We start from the raw sequence: 15,063 nt of genomic DNA, 5'->3' as shown, positions 1-15,063 counted from the left end.
TTACAAAAGTAGGGTAGACATATGGATATTATCCGGCTGAACAAAACGTGCATTTATCTAAAGGCCCAGATACACCGGCCCGAAATCGGCAGTAAATGGGAGTCGGGCCGAACATGAGCGCGGGCACGCCCTATTCGGAGTGGTGTGCGCCGCACCGTCGGGTCTTTTCTGCCGACCTGACGCCTTTTCTTGTCGATTCAACATGTTGAATCGGCGTCGGGAACACCACCGGAAGTCGGACAAAGGGATAACACTGATTGGCTGTTCAGCTAGCAAATCAATGCATGAGAAGCGTTAACGGAAGTGAGGGAGGTAAACAAATGATTTAAAATGGAAGATACAAAACACACGAACGGCTATTTCACCTCATCCGTTTATAGAGCTCCTGTTCGTTCATGTTTTCAATGGACGAGAGTGAAAATGGGAAGAAAAACGCTATTTGTTGTTTGTTTATATCACGGAGTCTGTTCTTCTTCTCTGTCTTCCGGTTGTTCCCTCTTTTGAATGATGAATACACACTACCGCCACCTGCTGGTAAGGAGAGTTATTGCCACTCACGCATGCGCAGTTCATACGTGCTCGGCTCGGATTTGCGGTGTGTTCCAGTGCGCGAAGTCGGCAAATACGCAGGAGAGTCCGGAGACGCAACAGTCGGTGTCGGCGTCGGCGACTTCTCAGGTGACTGGCCGGTGTATCTGGGCCTTAACAGGTACGTTTCCCACAGATCTTATTTTGAGCTATTTTTTTTTTTATTTTTTTTTTTATCAACTTTCTTTATTGGAAGCAATTAGAACAACAAAACAACAGAGCAGTGTCACAGAGAACTTCCATTCTTCCATTTTTCCCCGTCATTTTATCCCTCCCACAATCCCACAATCCCACCCAAAGGAGAACACTTCTCAGTACACAAAATGTAAACAGTACAAAATACATACAACAAATACATAAGTATGAAAAAAAAGAAAAAAAAAGAAAAGGGGTTGGGGGGGCTCATTCGTCACAGTCAGGCAGGGATGTCAGAGATTCAATATGATTTAAGAAAGGTCTCCACGTTTTTTCAAAAGAGCTTAAGGAGCAGATGAGGGAAAACCTAAGCTTTTCGAGTCTAATGGACAGTAACATTTCTTTCACCCACCTACTATGAGATGGAGGTTGAGCGTGTTTCCAATTGAGGAGTATAAGTCGCCTGGCTAACAGGGTGGCAAAGGCTAGAACAGTCTGTATAACTTTAGAGGCGAGAGGCTGCAGGGGGGCACCAAACAAGACCAAGAGAGGATCTGAAAGGATAATAGTATTATATGCTGTGCTAAGAGTTTTGAAGACATTGGACCAGAATGTGGTGAGCCTAGGGCAGAGACAGAACATATGGGAATGGTTGGCTGGGGATTGTTTGCACCTATTACAAGAGTCAGTTACATTGGGGTGAATCCGAGATAGCCTCAAGTTAGTGTAGTGAACTTTGTGCACAACTTTACACTGTAGGAGGCCGTGCCTTGCACAGATTGAAGAGGAGTGAACCAACCGTAAAACTTGTTGCCAATAATCATCGGGCAGTGTGATTCCAAGCTCCCCGCTCCCAAGAATCCTTGGGGCCGGTTGCTGGGCTGTCAATAGCAGAACTGATAAGGCTGTAAATGCTAGAAATTAGCCGCTTTTGTTCGGGATCAAGCGCCATTAACAAGTCAACCAGGGTTTCTGGGGGACGACTCGGGAATTTAGGGTTCTGATTCTGGACAAAATGCCTTGTCTGAAAAAAGCGAAATAGGTGGGTTCTAGGCAGGTCGAATTTCTTCGAGAGGTCAGGGAAGGACATAAAAGTCCCCTGGTTGTAGAGGTCCCTAAATTTGGTTAAACCTTTGTCAAACCAAGTCCGAAAGGCCATATCGGTGCAAAAAGGCAGGAATAGGTGGTTATTTACAATGGGGGAGAGATCGGAGGCCCTATGGAGGCCTAGGCTCTTCCTAAATTGAATCCAAATTATAATGGTGTTAGTTACCACTGGGTTTGAGGTGAAGTTGGAGGTAGACAGAGGGAGTTGGGAGTGAAGAGAGAGTTTAGACGATGCAAGTTCCACATCCACCCACGCGGGGCGTAAGCCGCCTGCAGCATTGTTAAACCAGTATAGAAGTTTATGAATATTACAGGACCAGTAATAGTGTTGGAGATTGGGCAATGCCAAGCCTCCAAGAGCCTTTGGGAGCTGTAGCACTGATCTTCTGATGCGTGGCTTTTTTTTTGCCCCAGAGGAAAGAGCTTATTAGTTGATCGAGCAATTTGAAAAAATACTTCTTAATAAGGATGGGGATATGTGAGAAAAGATATAGAAACTTGGGTAAAACAACAATTTTAACCAAATTGACACGACCCACTAGGGATGATGGGAGTGCAGACCATCTGACAAAGTCCAGTTTACACCTCTCAAGGAGAGAAGAGACATTTTTTGAGAAAAGGTGATCAATTGAGTCAGTAATATGCACCCCCAAATATTTAAGCCCGTCTGTAAAATATTTGAAAGGTAAAAAAGCTGGGGGTATACTTTTAGCTGCAGAATTGATGGGAAAAACTTTGAGCTTGTGGAGGTTAATTTTATAGCCTGAATAGGACCCAAATTTGTCGAGGATATCTAGAACCACGGGAAGAGAGGCAGCTGGATTAGACATGTATAAAAGGAGGTCGTCGGCGTATAACGATAATTTATGAACTTTCCCAGCTCTGGTGATGCCCTCAAACCCACCCTCCTGACACAGCAAGATTGCTAAAGGCTCATTAGCTATGGCAAATAAGAGGGGGGGAGAGAGGGCAGCCCTGTCTGGTACCTCGATAAAGGGGAAATGGGGCAGGCTGGAGACCGTTTGTGTGGACTGAGGCGACTGGGCAGGCATAAAGCAATTTGACCCAAGATATAAATTCTGAATTGAAACCAAATTTCTGCAACACAAAAAAAAGGAAGCTCCATTCCACCCTGTTGAAGGCCTTCTCCGCATCTAGTGAAATAATCAATTCCGGACTGCATGAACTAGATAAGCCAATGATATTCAAGAGCCTCCTTGTGTTATGAAACGAGTGTCTTCCAAGCATGAAACCTGTTTGGTCAGTAGATATTATACTTGGTAGGACCCTATGTAGGCGTTGGGCTAGGATCTTTGACAGGATCTTTAGGTCAACATTTAAGAGGGAGATGGGCCTATAGCTACCACACATAAGATGGTCTTTATCACTCTTAAGCAGAAGAGAAATGGAGGCCTCCGACAGGGTGGGAGGCAGGCGGCCCTCAGCAAAAGACTCATTATACATTCTCTGGAGGGCTGGTGCAATTGTGCCAGGGAGTAACTTAAAAAATTCAACAGAAAACCTGTTAGGGCCTGGAGTTTTACCATTCTGAAGTGACATAATTGCCTCCTGTTCTTCCTTGATAGAGATCGGACTTCCCAGCTCCCTACACAAATCCTCATTTATTTTGGGGAAAACTGTCCTATCTAGAGGATTATCTCCATCCCAAACATGCGGAGGACATTGGGAGGAATAGAGGTTAGTGTAGAAAGAACAAAATATCTTATTGATCTCTGTCGGATCCGAGGTAACTTCACCTAAAGTAGATTTGATCTTGGGGATCAATCTGGATAGTGTAGCTGCACGCGCCTGATGTGCTAATAATCTTCCCGCTTTGTCCCCAGTCTCAAACAAACATTGTCTAGCGAGGAATAACTGCTTCTGAGTCTTACATGTGGACATTAAATCAAATTTGGACTGAAGTTGAAGGCGTTCCTTATAAAGAGCAGGGGTAGGAGCTGAAGCATACAACTGATCAATTCTAAATACCTCCTTAGTGAGCGCCTCCGACTCTCGCCTTTCTGCCTTCCTTAGGTTTGAGACATAGGAGATGATTTGGCCATGCATAAACGCCTTGCATGCTTCCCATAGCGTGCGTCTAGAGATCTCTGGAGAATCATTAGTATCAAAGAACAAGGAGATCTGCGTATGGAGGAATTCTTTAAAGGAAGTGTGGGCTAGTAGGGAGGAGTTAAGTCTCCATTGTCTGGATGAGGGGACACGACTAGCAAAGCTAATATCAATAGATACGGGGGCATGGTCTGAGATAACAATGCTATGGTATTCACATGAGTGGACCTCTGATCGAAAGTAATTGAAAAAGAGAAAAAAATCTATCCGAGAGTACGAATGATGGACGTGTGAAAAAAATGAAAAGGCTTCGACTGAATGGGATTTGGCTCTCCATGGGTCGAATAAACCTAAACTAGATTTATATGTGTCAAGGACTTTAGCTGACTTGGATAACGCCAGAGGCTTAGAGGAAGACCTGTCTAGGGAGGAGTTTTGAGTTAAATTGAATTCGCCGCCGATAATTAAGTAGTGGTCATCAACTTTAGGGAGTGAGGAGAAAAAATGTTTAATAAATGTATCGTCATCCCATGTTGGTGAATAAGCACAGGCCATAACCACCGGCATACTACACAGTCTACCAGAAATAATTACAAATCGACCATTTGGGTCCTCAATCGAGTTTGATAACTCAAATGGAACATTCTTGTGTATAAGGATAGCCGCACCCCTTGCCCTAACTGGGAATTTAGAGTGAAATACATCCCTTATCCAAGGTCGCTTGAGAAGGCCAACCTCTGAGGAACGAAGGTGGGTTTCTTTTAAAAAGGAAATATCACCCCTAAGTTCCTTTAAATGAGTCATTACCTTATTACGATCGGCTGGTTGGCACCCTTCAGGTTCCAGGAGATAAAGAGAAGATTTTTACCCTGAGTCGTCATATCATAAGGAGACGAGGAGCACTAACTCTCCCATGGCTGACGTGACTCCCGAGCCAAAGGAAAAGGGGAGAAAGCAAAACAAAAACACATAAGAAAAACACGCATACAAAAAATAAATAATAATAACAACAATAATCAACAACCCTCCCACCCCCCATTCCCTTATACAAACCAAGCGCGACCACATCTTCGCTCAAAACAGGGTATCCCTTTCTGCTTGCATAACCTACTCTTACTCAGAGGTCAACCAGTTAAACAATATGAAAAAATATATATATATCCCACATTTTAAAGAACATATATGATTACAGTGAAGCAACATTAGCCCTCACCTTTAAACAAGCCGTCAATAAGTTTGCCTAAACATTTACCTCGAGTAAAAAAATATCCCACTTAAGAAACACTACTGCAGGATAGCATATGGCACAGAGATAAAAGCAAACAAAAAGAGGTAATAATAGTAATAATTAAATAAAGTGCCTGATATAGGATAGCATAACCGTCTCATTGAAACAAACACAACATATTTACCATCGTAATCAGAACAGAAAAAATGGTGATAAAATCCCATGCGGCGACCACACCGTGCAATTGGAAGTAAACAAAGTCCCCATCGTAACAAAGAAAAATACATGGAGTCTATGCGCGTCGAACCCGGAACATACTGAGAGTAAGCACAACTCACGCGCCGACCCGTTTCCATGGTCACCACGACGCTCGTTCAAGGTGACCGCATAGCAGTGAGTCCACAGGGCAGCATGCAGTAGCAGGAGCAGACGGCTTCCTCCAAACAGATGGAGGAATACAGTCTTTTGGAGAAACCCTCAGTAGTGGGTGGCCCCCAGGAACACCATACTGCCCCCTACTCTTTGCCCATACCCTGCTCGTTGTAGAATGCGTGCGCGTCCTCCGGAGTCTCAAAAGTGAACGTTCCATCCTCAAACGAGACTTGCAAGCGAGCGGGGAAGAGAAGCCTGAATTTCACTCCTTTCTGGTAGAGGGCTTGCTTGATTTTGTTGAAAGCAGCTCGTTTCTTTGCAGTGATAGCGCCGACGTCTGGGTACACTCGCAGCGATGTGTCGCGGTACTTAAGCTCGTGTTGTCTGGTCCAACGAAGCACCTTCTCCCTCTCTTGAAAACGATGAAAGCATATCACAAAAGGCCTGGGTCTACCTCCCGGTCCAGGTCTGGGAGCTAGTGAGCGATGTGCTCTCTCGAGCTCCGGGGGTTTGGAGAGGACATCGGGGCCGAGGCTTCCCATCAGAAGGTCGGATATGAACTCGATCGGGTCCCGGCCTTTTTCACTGCCCACGGGAATATTTATTATCCGGAGGTTGACTCTACGGGACCGGTTCTCCATGTCGTCGAGGCGATCTAGAAGAGACTTATTCTGGGTCAGTAGTGTTTCCACTGTTTTTTCCGTGCTTGTTATGCGCTCAAAGTTATCCCCCGCCAGGGCCTCTGCAGCAATGAGGCGGTTATTAAATTGATTCACCGTCTCGTGGAGCGCGTCCACCGAGCTCTGCAAATGTTTGACAGACTCCTGGATTAACTCAGACATGTCTTTCCGGAGCGAGGCCCGTTGCTTCTCCAGTTCAGAAACCAGCTGGTTCATTGAAAAGGTGTCCGGTGTGTCGCTAGCGCCGGAGCTTGCAGCCGCCATTTTAGCAACTTAGCTAGCTACAGGGGTCGCACCGCCACGAGTAACTGGGCAGTTCGGAGTATGGCTCGCTTTAGATTTAGAACCACTCATTTCACGACTGAATAAGTTATAACTGTAATCCGTCACTTTCCCGAATGAATTGTGGTGTTTACAGAGATATATTAAAGTTCAAATTAAAGTTCAACCGGGAGACCTCTTCCGTGCGACTTTCTCCCACATCTTCACTACCGGAAGTCTCTTTTGAGCTATTTTCTAAAATCCCATTAAGAAATATCATTGCTTTTTTGTGGAGGGAACCCATGCGCAGCTTACTTCCTGGTTTTAGGATGCGCCTCTCGTCTCCTCTTCACACACCACACTTTTCGCGGCACACGTACTTACAGCCAATCAGCTCTGAATGATGTGAGATGACGTATGGTGGGGATGGCAGCTCACTGCCCCTATAGAGAGGCGAAGTCACGCCCATCTACTTCCGGTCCATGGGACCCCGGAAGCGAAAAATTATACATTGAATTCAATGGAGAGAGAAAACGTATCTTTTGATCCCGTTTGAATTGTGCCACGAACTACACATATGATGTTTGTCAATCTTAAACAATCATTTCCATGTCAAAAAAGTCACATTTTGTCGTAAAACTGTTGAAATATAAGACTATGAAAAATATGCGACTACAAAGACTACAAATCCCAAATCCCATTCTGGGTCGCGCATGTGATGTCACAGGCGATAATGCTCCAAGTGGTTGCGACTCGTAATTAAAGCGAAAAAGAAGATTTCATAACTGATTTATTCCCTCCAATAAATATAAGAGATTGTTCCAATAAATTCACTTTTACAAGATGCCTGTGTGCTTTGTACCAGGTTGTAATCACAAAAGTGATCATACCACTTGCTCGTTCTATCGCTTCCCGTCTTATGAAAGGACCAGGAGTCGCTGGATCAGACATATCAGGTAATATCATAGGTAATATACATGTTGTGCATGGAACATAGTCAAGTTGGCTACCTAGCTAGTAGCGACGAGTAGCGAGCACGTTAGTTAGCATTACATTACTTAGCCTTGTCATTTTTAGTAGCCTTACCATGAAGTTATTATTTTATTACATGAAGTACACCAAAATGTTAAACAGTAAGAGTAGTCATCATGGTAAGTATTTCGTGAAACATTTGAAGAGTAGCCTACTGCGCCCTCCACCGGGTGCTAAGGAAGCAGTTCAGGGAGAGTCGAAGGAAGGCAGGCAGGCAGGGAGCTTTGCATGACATTCTTCTGGACATGTGTCATTGTGATGACAGTGAGGGTGAGTCAAGCTGTTTGTTGGAAAGACAGTAGTTGAGTGATTACTGAGAGAAAATTATTAAAATAGATAATTATTCAGTGTTGTTACTTTAAAGTGTTGTTACTGACCTTTTTCTCTTATTGTCTTTACCTCACCTGTAACTGCTGAGACCCTGAGGAACATGCACACTGACCTGCTCTGGCAACCTGATTTCCACTGTACGTAATAGTATTTGGTTATGGTATATTATTTATATACATCAAAGGCACAATGCACCCCCCAGAGAGACACATGTATTGAGTGTGATATTTTGCATAGGTCATGTGAAATCATCTTTACATACTAGAAAACTGTAGGAGCGGCAACTTGTTTTGAAATTGAATTAATATCCGATAATAAAGTTGATCTGTTTTCTTTATTCTTCTCTCTTCCCAGCTCCATCCATCACCGTTCTCTGTTCCTGCAGGTCCTGCTTGCTAATAAATGCTTTATTTTTTTACACAATTACAAATAAAGTCAATGTATTGTATGACATGAAGTTGTGCTTCATTCTGAGTCAATAATAAATTCATTCTGCCTTCAACTGCAAAATGATTGTGGACTGCACCGACATCCATGTAGCTGCCCCCCAGTAAGATGAACCAAGCAAAGCTGACACAAAGCTGTGCTCTTAAGTTGACATGAAGAATTTGTGAAATATTGGTAATTATTTGGAAAAAATGACTGACAATGCAGAAAACTTTTTTTATTTAGGAACAGTGGTCTGGTGAAGCATTTATCACTACATATGTGTCACACTTAAAAGGCCAAACACACTGGCCAAACACACCTCGTTTACAACTCCCCAGTTGACAGCCATGACTCCGTCGAAATTGTACCCCCCAAGCACCCTCTTCATGAGGGACGCGCATGGAGTGGATGAAAGTCCCGACCTCAGCACAGCACCAAAATTGCTGGCTGTCAACCTGCCCTGCCTGTGTAACTGCCACTGAGGATTTGTCTGGATGGCAGCTTAATGGTCTCTGCTCAGTCGCATTGAGGCAAGAATTGCCTCAAGCCCCCGACCCCCATGCTCCTTCACCAGCTCCGGCACGTTGAAAATGGCCTGATGTTGAGGCTGCAGCTCTGGCTCAGGTGACAAAAGCCATGCCATGCAACGCTGCGCCCCTCAGTGCAGACCTAAACCAGTCTACTTCCTCAGTGGCGATGTCTCTGGCCAGTGGGTTGTATGTCTCCTCTTGCTGTTGGTAGAGTTGAGACACCGGCTGGACTACTTTTGAAGTGCCAGGCTTCCTCCACTGGCACTCAACTTCTGTGGAGCTGATCTGCCACATGGCAAATATTGCCAATGCTGCAGCGTGGCTGCATTTGTACATCCCCCGTGCACAACCACAGACAGCGCTCTGCATCGCGCCATCCTTTCCCATATAGATCTGTACAAATAAAGTAAGTACCATGTTTGTTAACATGCTATAATAGATTGAATGAGCAATACAAGGATGGTCCAGATCTGGGGGTGGGAGGGTTTATTTTTCCATTGTTTTGTCCTCTTGTCTGATTGTTGTTATTGTTTGTTTTTTCTGAAGTTTTTGTAATTTGTGTTGTATTGGTTGTGATTGTACATTGTATTTTTTTTAAAATGTGTATTACATTTTTGAAAAACATTTGATCAACAAAAAAGGATTTGGTCAGGATCTAGACTCAGTGTGTAGTTTATGAATTAATCAATGCTCTCTACATTAGGAAAACACATACCAGTGTACCAGAGGGAGTCACACACAGCTGTGCCTAGATAACCAAACAAATTGACAAGATAACCAAAATCCTTGAATCTACACACAGCAAATAAACTCAAATGACACAACGAGATGTAAAAAGGAGATCACACATATAGTCGATATAAAACTGGCCGCTTCAATCTGAAGAGCAACTAAAACAAAACACGGGAGTATACCTTGTTCTTGTGAACACTAATGTTATCCACAGCATACACACCCGTATACAGTACACCCGTTCTAGGTTCTGATTGGCTCTCTAGGTTGGCATTCTAGCTTCTGACTGGCTGTCCAGGTTGTCAATCACAGCCGTGGTTCATATTATGCTAGTCGACTCGTAACATTGCTAAACTTTTTTTCTTGACGGTTTTCTCAGTCAACTAATGCTATTGATAACAGTAACATAAATTAACACAGCCCTGCACACTGCAGTCATTATATGCCGGGTCTGTGGTTCATCATCTTCTTTTTCATTCTCCTCCTTATTGACTGACATTAACGTTAAACATTGCACTCATGTTACTCACCGAAACCTTGTAAAGCCGGTCCCGCATGCTGGCTCTTACAGAACCGACTAACTCCCCTTTCGTGTATGTACAGCTCTCAACGGGCCCAGACTTGTAGTGATTTTTACCTCGTTTTATACTTGTATTCTCATTCTGAAAGAATGAGGTGAAATGTTCCAACGTGACGGTCATCTTTGTGTTGGTGACGCGTATTGTGCGGGACCAGAGACATGTAGTTCACTGAGCGGCTTAACATAAAAAAATGTGTTACTTCACAGTTTTACGACACATTTGAATTTTTTTGACTTTCAAAATGTTCTTTTAAATTGACAAACATCATATGTGTCATTCGTGGCACAATTCAAACGGGATCAAAAGATACGTTTTCTCTCTCCATTGAATTCAATGTATAATTTTCCGCTTCCGGGGTCCCATGGAGGCTCCCGGAACGGGAGGGACTTCGCCTCTCTATGGTCATTATTTTTTGCCAAACACATTAAATAGGACAATACTCTGAGCATGCGCAGTGTGGTTTTTACAGTCACCGTTTACTTAGACAGTGAGAGGGAGGGGCATGATCGGGTTTTGTCCCACATGGCTCTAAACAGCTCAATAGGCACACACTGTAGACACTAATTAGAAGAACACAGACTGAAACAGCAATATACAGACGAATCAGATGATTAAAAATGATCTTAAAATATATTTTATATATATATTTTGCATTTTGTTGTAATCATTATTTTTAATACTTTCTGCTGACACTAGGTGGGGCTGTGCACCTGCCCCTTATGACCAGTCGCCACTGGATATATATAAACCATAGACTGTATATATAAATATAGATATAAAATATAAGCAGTAGATGGCTCATGGGAGATTTTCCAGCGTAGCTCACCGGCCGCCATCTTGCTACAGTCAACAGCTACTCTGGTACGCGCTATGGTAGCTGTTGTAAGGTGAGGGATCTGCTCAAAAATACTCTTAACTCGCTGAAATCTTGACTGATTTACAAATGATTTGGTTTATTATAAACATTATTAGCATGGCTATGATACAGGATGCTTGGACATGTTGAAATTGCAGCTTTTCTTTGTGTATGTGCCGTGGTCGTATTTATTAGCTGGCTAATAACAAGAGGCTGTGAGTGAGACCTAGGCCGTTTCTCAATCGCGAGGATACTGGCTTGGTAGTCGCATACTTCCAAGTCACTTCCTTCAGAAACGAAGCAAGTATACTTCCAAGCCACGGCTTCGGAAAACAAAGAAGAATGGAACAGGCTAACAAGTGTGCCACTCTCTCTAACAGTTTCAACATAAACTCAGTGGAATTCCTAGTATGCTGGAGATTAGAACAGTCCTTCGGCGGCACTCGATGACGTAGTATCCTTGAAATATTGGCTTGGAAGCCAGTTTCCTCGCGATTGAGAAACGGCCCTAGTATTACAAAGTTGACCCAGCAACTTTACACCAGTGGGAGAGGCAGAACTGCTCTTTCTTTTCAACATAACTTAAGTTACACATGATTTCTTCCAAGTGGTTTGGCTTGTTAAATACATCTTACATTTTAGATACATTATGATACAGGAAATTGCTGGCTTTGTGTTTACAGAAGTACCTGACTATGCCGGACTTTTGTGCAGCCTACGGATGCTCTAATCGCCGCAGGCTGCAAACAAGAACCCGTGGAATCACCTTTCACGTGTAAGATATGACAACATTATGACTATAATTAGGATAATCGTTAATTACTTAGTGGATGTATGTACATTGCAAGTCCTGCTGCACAGGATCAGTGGGGCTATGTGAGATAATAGTATTGCAATATTGATGTTGACCCAGCCTCTTTAGAATATGTTGCTACCATTTCTTTACACAATTATTTAATGTTTCTTTTGGACACCTTTTTTATAACTCTTAGTGTGGTTGTCTTATTCTTAAAGTATACATTACATACATACATACATACATACATACATACATACATACATACATACATACAATTACCCCAAAAATATGATAATTTCGGTGTGTATTTTTGTCCTTACCCTTAATGTTAAAGGAAAGAAGGGTGGAAAATGACAATGTTGACAATAATTTATATATCTGGCTACCTTTCTCATGTTTTTAAGGTTTCCCAAAACCGGAGAGAGGAGGAGGCAGTGGGAAGTTGCCCTAAGAAGGGACGGTTTTGTTTCCTGTGGCAGGACACTGCTCTGCAGTGATCACTTCAGTTGTGAGGACTTTGACAGGACGGGGCAGACTGTCCGGCTTAAAGATAGTGTTGTGCCAACAGTATTCAATTTACCAGCTCATCTTCAAAGGGTATGTGTATCATTGGCCAACAAGAATTCAAGGTTTATAAGATTGATATATAAATATGTGATTAAATGTCACACTTTAGTTTTTCTTTCTGCAAGTTTAGGAATAAATAATGTGTTGTGTATTACAGCACATTTTAAACACTCAAAATGTCTTTAATTATGTTTATTTTAGCCGGAAGCAACAAGAAGCACAACCACTTCAAGAAGAGCGGAAGATGAACCTCAGCCTAATGTTGTGAGTATTCTGAATCTGGCCAAGACCAGAGAGATGGTCATTGATTTCAGGAGGGTGAGGACGTCTCCTCTACCCCTGTGCATTCTGGGAGAGGATGTGGCTGTTGTGGAGGACTACAAATACCTGGAAGTGCACTTAGACAATGGGCTGAACTGGAGGATCAACACTGACGCTGTGCACAAGAAGGGGATGAGCAGACTCTATTTTCTGAGGAAGCTGAGATCCTTCCACGTGTGCAACGAGATGCTGGAGATCTTCTAGTCTGTTGTGGCCAGTGCGCTCTTCTTTGCTGCGGTCTGCTGGGGGGCAGCATCAGAGCCGGTGACACCAGCAGGATCAATAAACTGATCAGGAAAGTTGGGTCTGTCATCGGCATCAAGCTGGACCCCTTTGAAGCTGTGGTGGAGAGGAGGACACTGAACAGGCTGTTGGCCATCATGGATAACCCCACCCATCCTCTCCACCTGCAGCTGGACAGACAGCTAACCCCACCCATCCTCTGCAGCTGGACAGACAGATAACCCCACCCATCCTCTCCACCTGCAGCTGGACAGTCAACGGAGCTCCTTCTCCAACAGACAGCTGCAGCTCCGCAGTGCGATAACTCTGTACAACAAATCACCTCTGGCTGGAAGATAACTCTCTGCTCCATAGTTTCTCTTGAATATAACCACGTTGTACATTTTACACATATATAATCTGTTCAATATTTTATATTTAATATTCCATATGCCTTATATATATATACACATATATATATATATATATATATATATACATACACATATATATATATATATATATATATATATATATATATATATATATATATACATACACATATATATATATATATATATATATATATACATACACATATATATATATATATATATATATATATATATATATATATATATATATATATACATACACATATATATATATATATATATATATATATATACATACACATATATATATATATATATATATATATATATATATATATATATATATATATATATATATATATATATATATATATATATATATATATATATATATATATATATATATACATACACATATATATATATATATATATATATATATATATATATATATATATATATATATATACATACACATATATATATATATATATATATATATATATATATATATATATACATACACATATATATATATATATATATATATATATATATACATACACATATATATATATATATATATATATATATATATATACACATATATATATATACATACACATATATATATATATATATATATATATATATATATATATATATATATACATACATATATATATATATATATATATATATATATATACATACACATATATATATATATATATATATACATATACATATATATATATATATATACATACATATACATACACATATATATATATATATATATATATATATACATATATATATACATATACATATACATACACATATATATATATACATACATATACATACACATATATATATATACATACATATACATACATACATACATACATATATACATATATATACATATATATATATATACATACATACATATATACATACATATACATATATATATACACATATATATATATATATACACATATATATATATATATACATATATATACATATACATACATATATATATATATATATATCTAATATCCTGCCAAACTCAACATGTATATTTTCCTCTTTCTTTATTTTCTTTATTTTTCTTGCTTATTTCTAATTTATTGTAAAATGCCTTGTCCCTTATGCTGCTGTAACTAAAAATGTTTTCCCAAATTGGGATCAATAAAGTACCATCTTATCTTATCTTATTTGCATGTGGAATGTCACTAACAAATGAGAGCATCATATGGCTTGTCATATTAAATCCTTTATCTCGGTAGTACCCAGGAAGGTCTATGATGGTGTTACTAGGAGAGCCCAATATAATTTGAGGTGGTACTCTGTGTAAAAAGTTTGTGAACCACTGGCAATCTCACTTGCTCTATGTCACGCATACACTTGAATAAACATGTGCAAACACTTTCATAACACCCAAGGACACCTTACAGGGCATAGGGGCAATATAGGGAACAATTAAAACAGTGGATTTAGTGAGATATCAGCCGGGGTAAGACAAGACAAACAACAGTAAATGGACTACAGAAGGACACAAAAGGACACAGGGTACAGTTTATATTATTCTTGGGCTTTTTTCGACTACAAGAACTCAGCGTGCCGTGCTGTGAAGTGGTAACGTATTTCAAAGGTTCTGGATTTGTTTACAAATCTAGAAACTAAATACAAAACTAGAACGATATGAAGATCTGATGTCAAAAATAATTGTGATAAATGATGTTATGTTGGTTTGGTTCTTCTGATAAAGGTGTGAATATCTAAATAATATACCACCATATGCTATTGTCATAAA

The 15,063-nt window shown here is 40.7% G+C and overlaps 1 protein-coding gene and 1 long non-coding RNA gene across 4 annotated transcripts; both read left to right on the top strand.

Annotated features, from left to right (window-relative positions):
- The first annotated feature begins 317 nt into the window (after positions 1–317).
- On the top strand, positions 318–13,280 carry LOC307030801 (THAP domain-containing protein 5-like). 3 transcript variants are annotated; one of them, XM_079667457.1, is made up of 4 exons: positions 318–709; positions 11,615–11,706; positions 12,135–12,327; positions 12,499–13,280. In XM_079667457.1, exons 2-4 carry the CDS (start codon positions 11,627–11,629, stop codon positions 12,820–12,822), a joined length of 597 nt encoding a protein of 198 aa, XP_079523583.1. In that variant the 5' UTR covers positions 318–709; positions 11,615–11,626; the 3' UTR covers positions 12,823–13,280. The 3 variants fall into 3 exon arrangements, with proteins under 3 accessions (XP_079523583.1, XP_079523582.1, XP_079523584.1); XM_079667456.1 differs by lacking the exon at positions 318–709 and adding an exon at positions 10,897–10,962; XM_079667458.1 differs by lacking the exons at positions 318–709; positions 11,615–11,706 and adding an exon at positions 10,938–10,962.
- On the top strand, positions 7,315–8,260 carry LOC307030555. The gene is made up of 2 exons (XR_013805689.1): positions 7,315–7,940; positions 8,158–8,260. It is a non-coding gene; the product is annotated as an uncharacterized lncRNA (long non-coding RNA).
- Positions 13,281–15,063: the final 1,783 nt, after the last annotated feature.

The sequence above is a fragment of the Notothenia rossii genome (assembly GCF_949606895.1).
Source record: "Notothenia rossii genome assembly, chromosome: 2".
Taxonomy (NCBI): domain Eukaryota; kingdom Metazoa; phylum Chordata; class Actinopteri; order Perciformes; family Nototheniidae; genus Notothenia; species Notothenia rossii.
The sequence above is the reverse complement of the archived record's forward strand: the minus strand, read 5'-3'. Positions and strand labels throughout refer to the sequence as shown.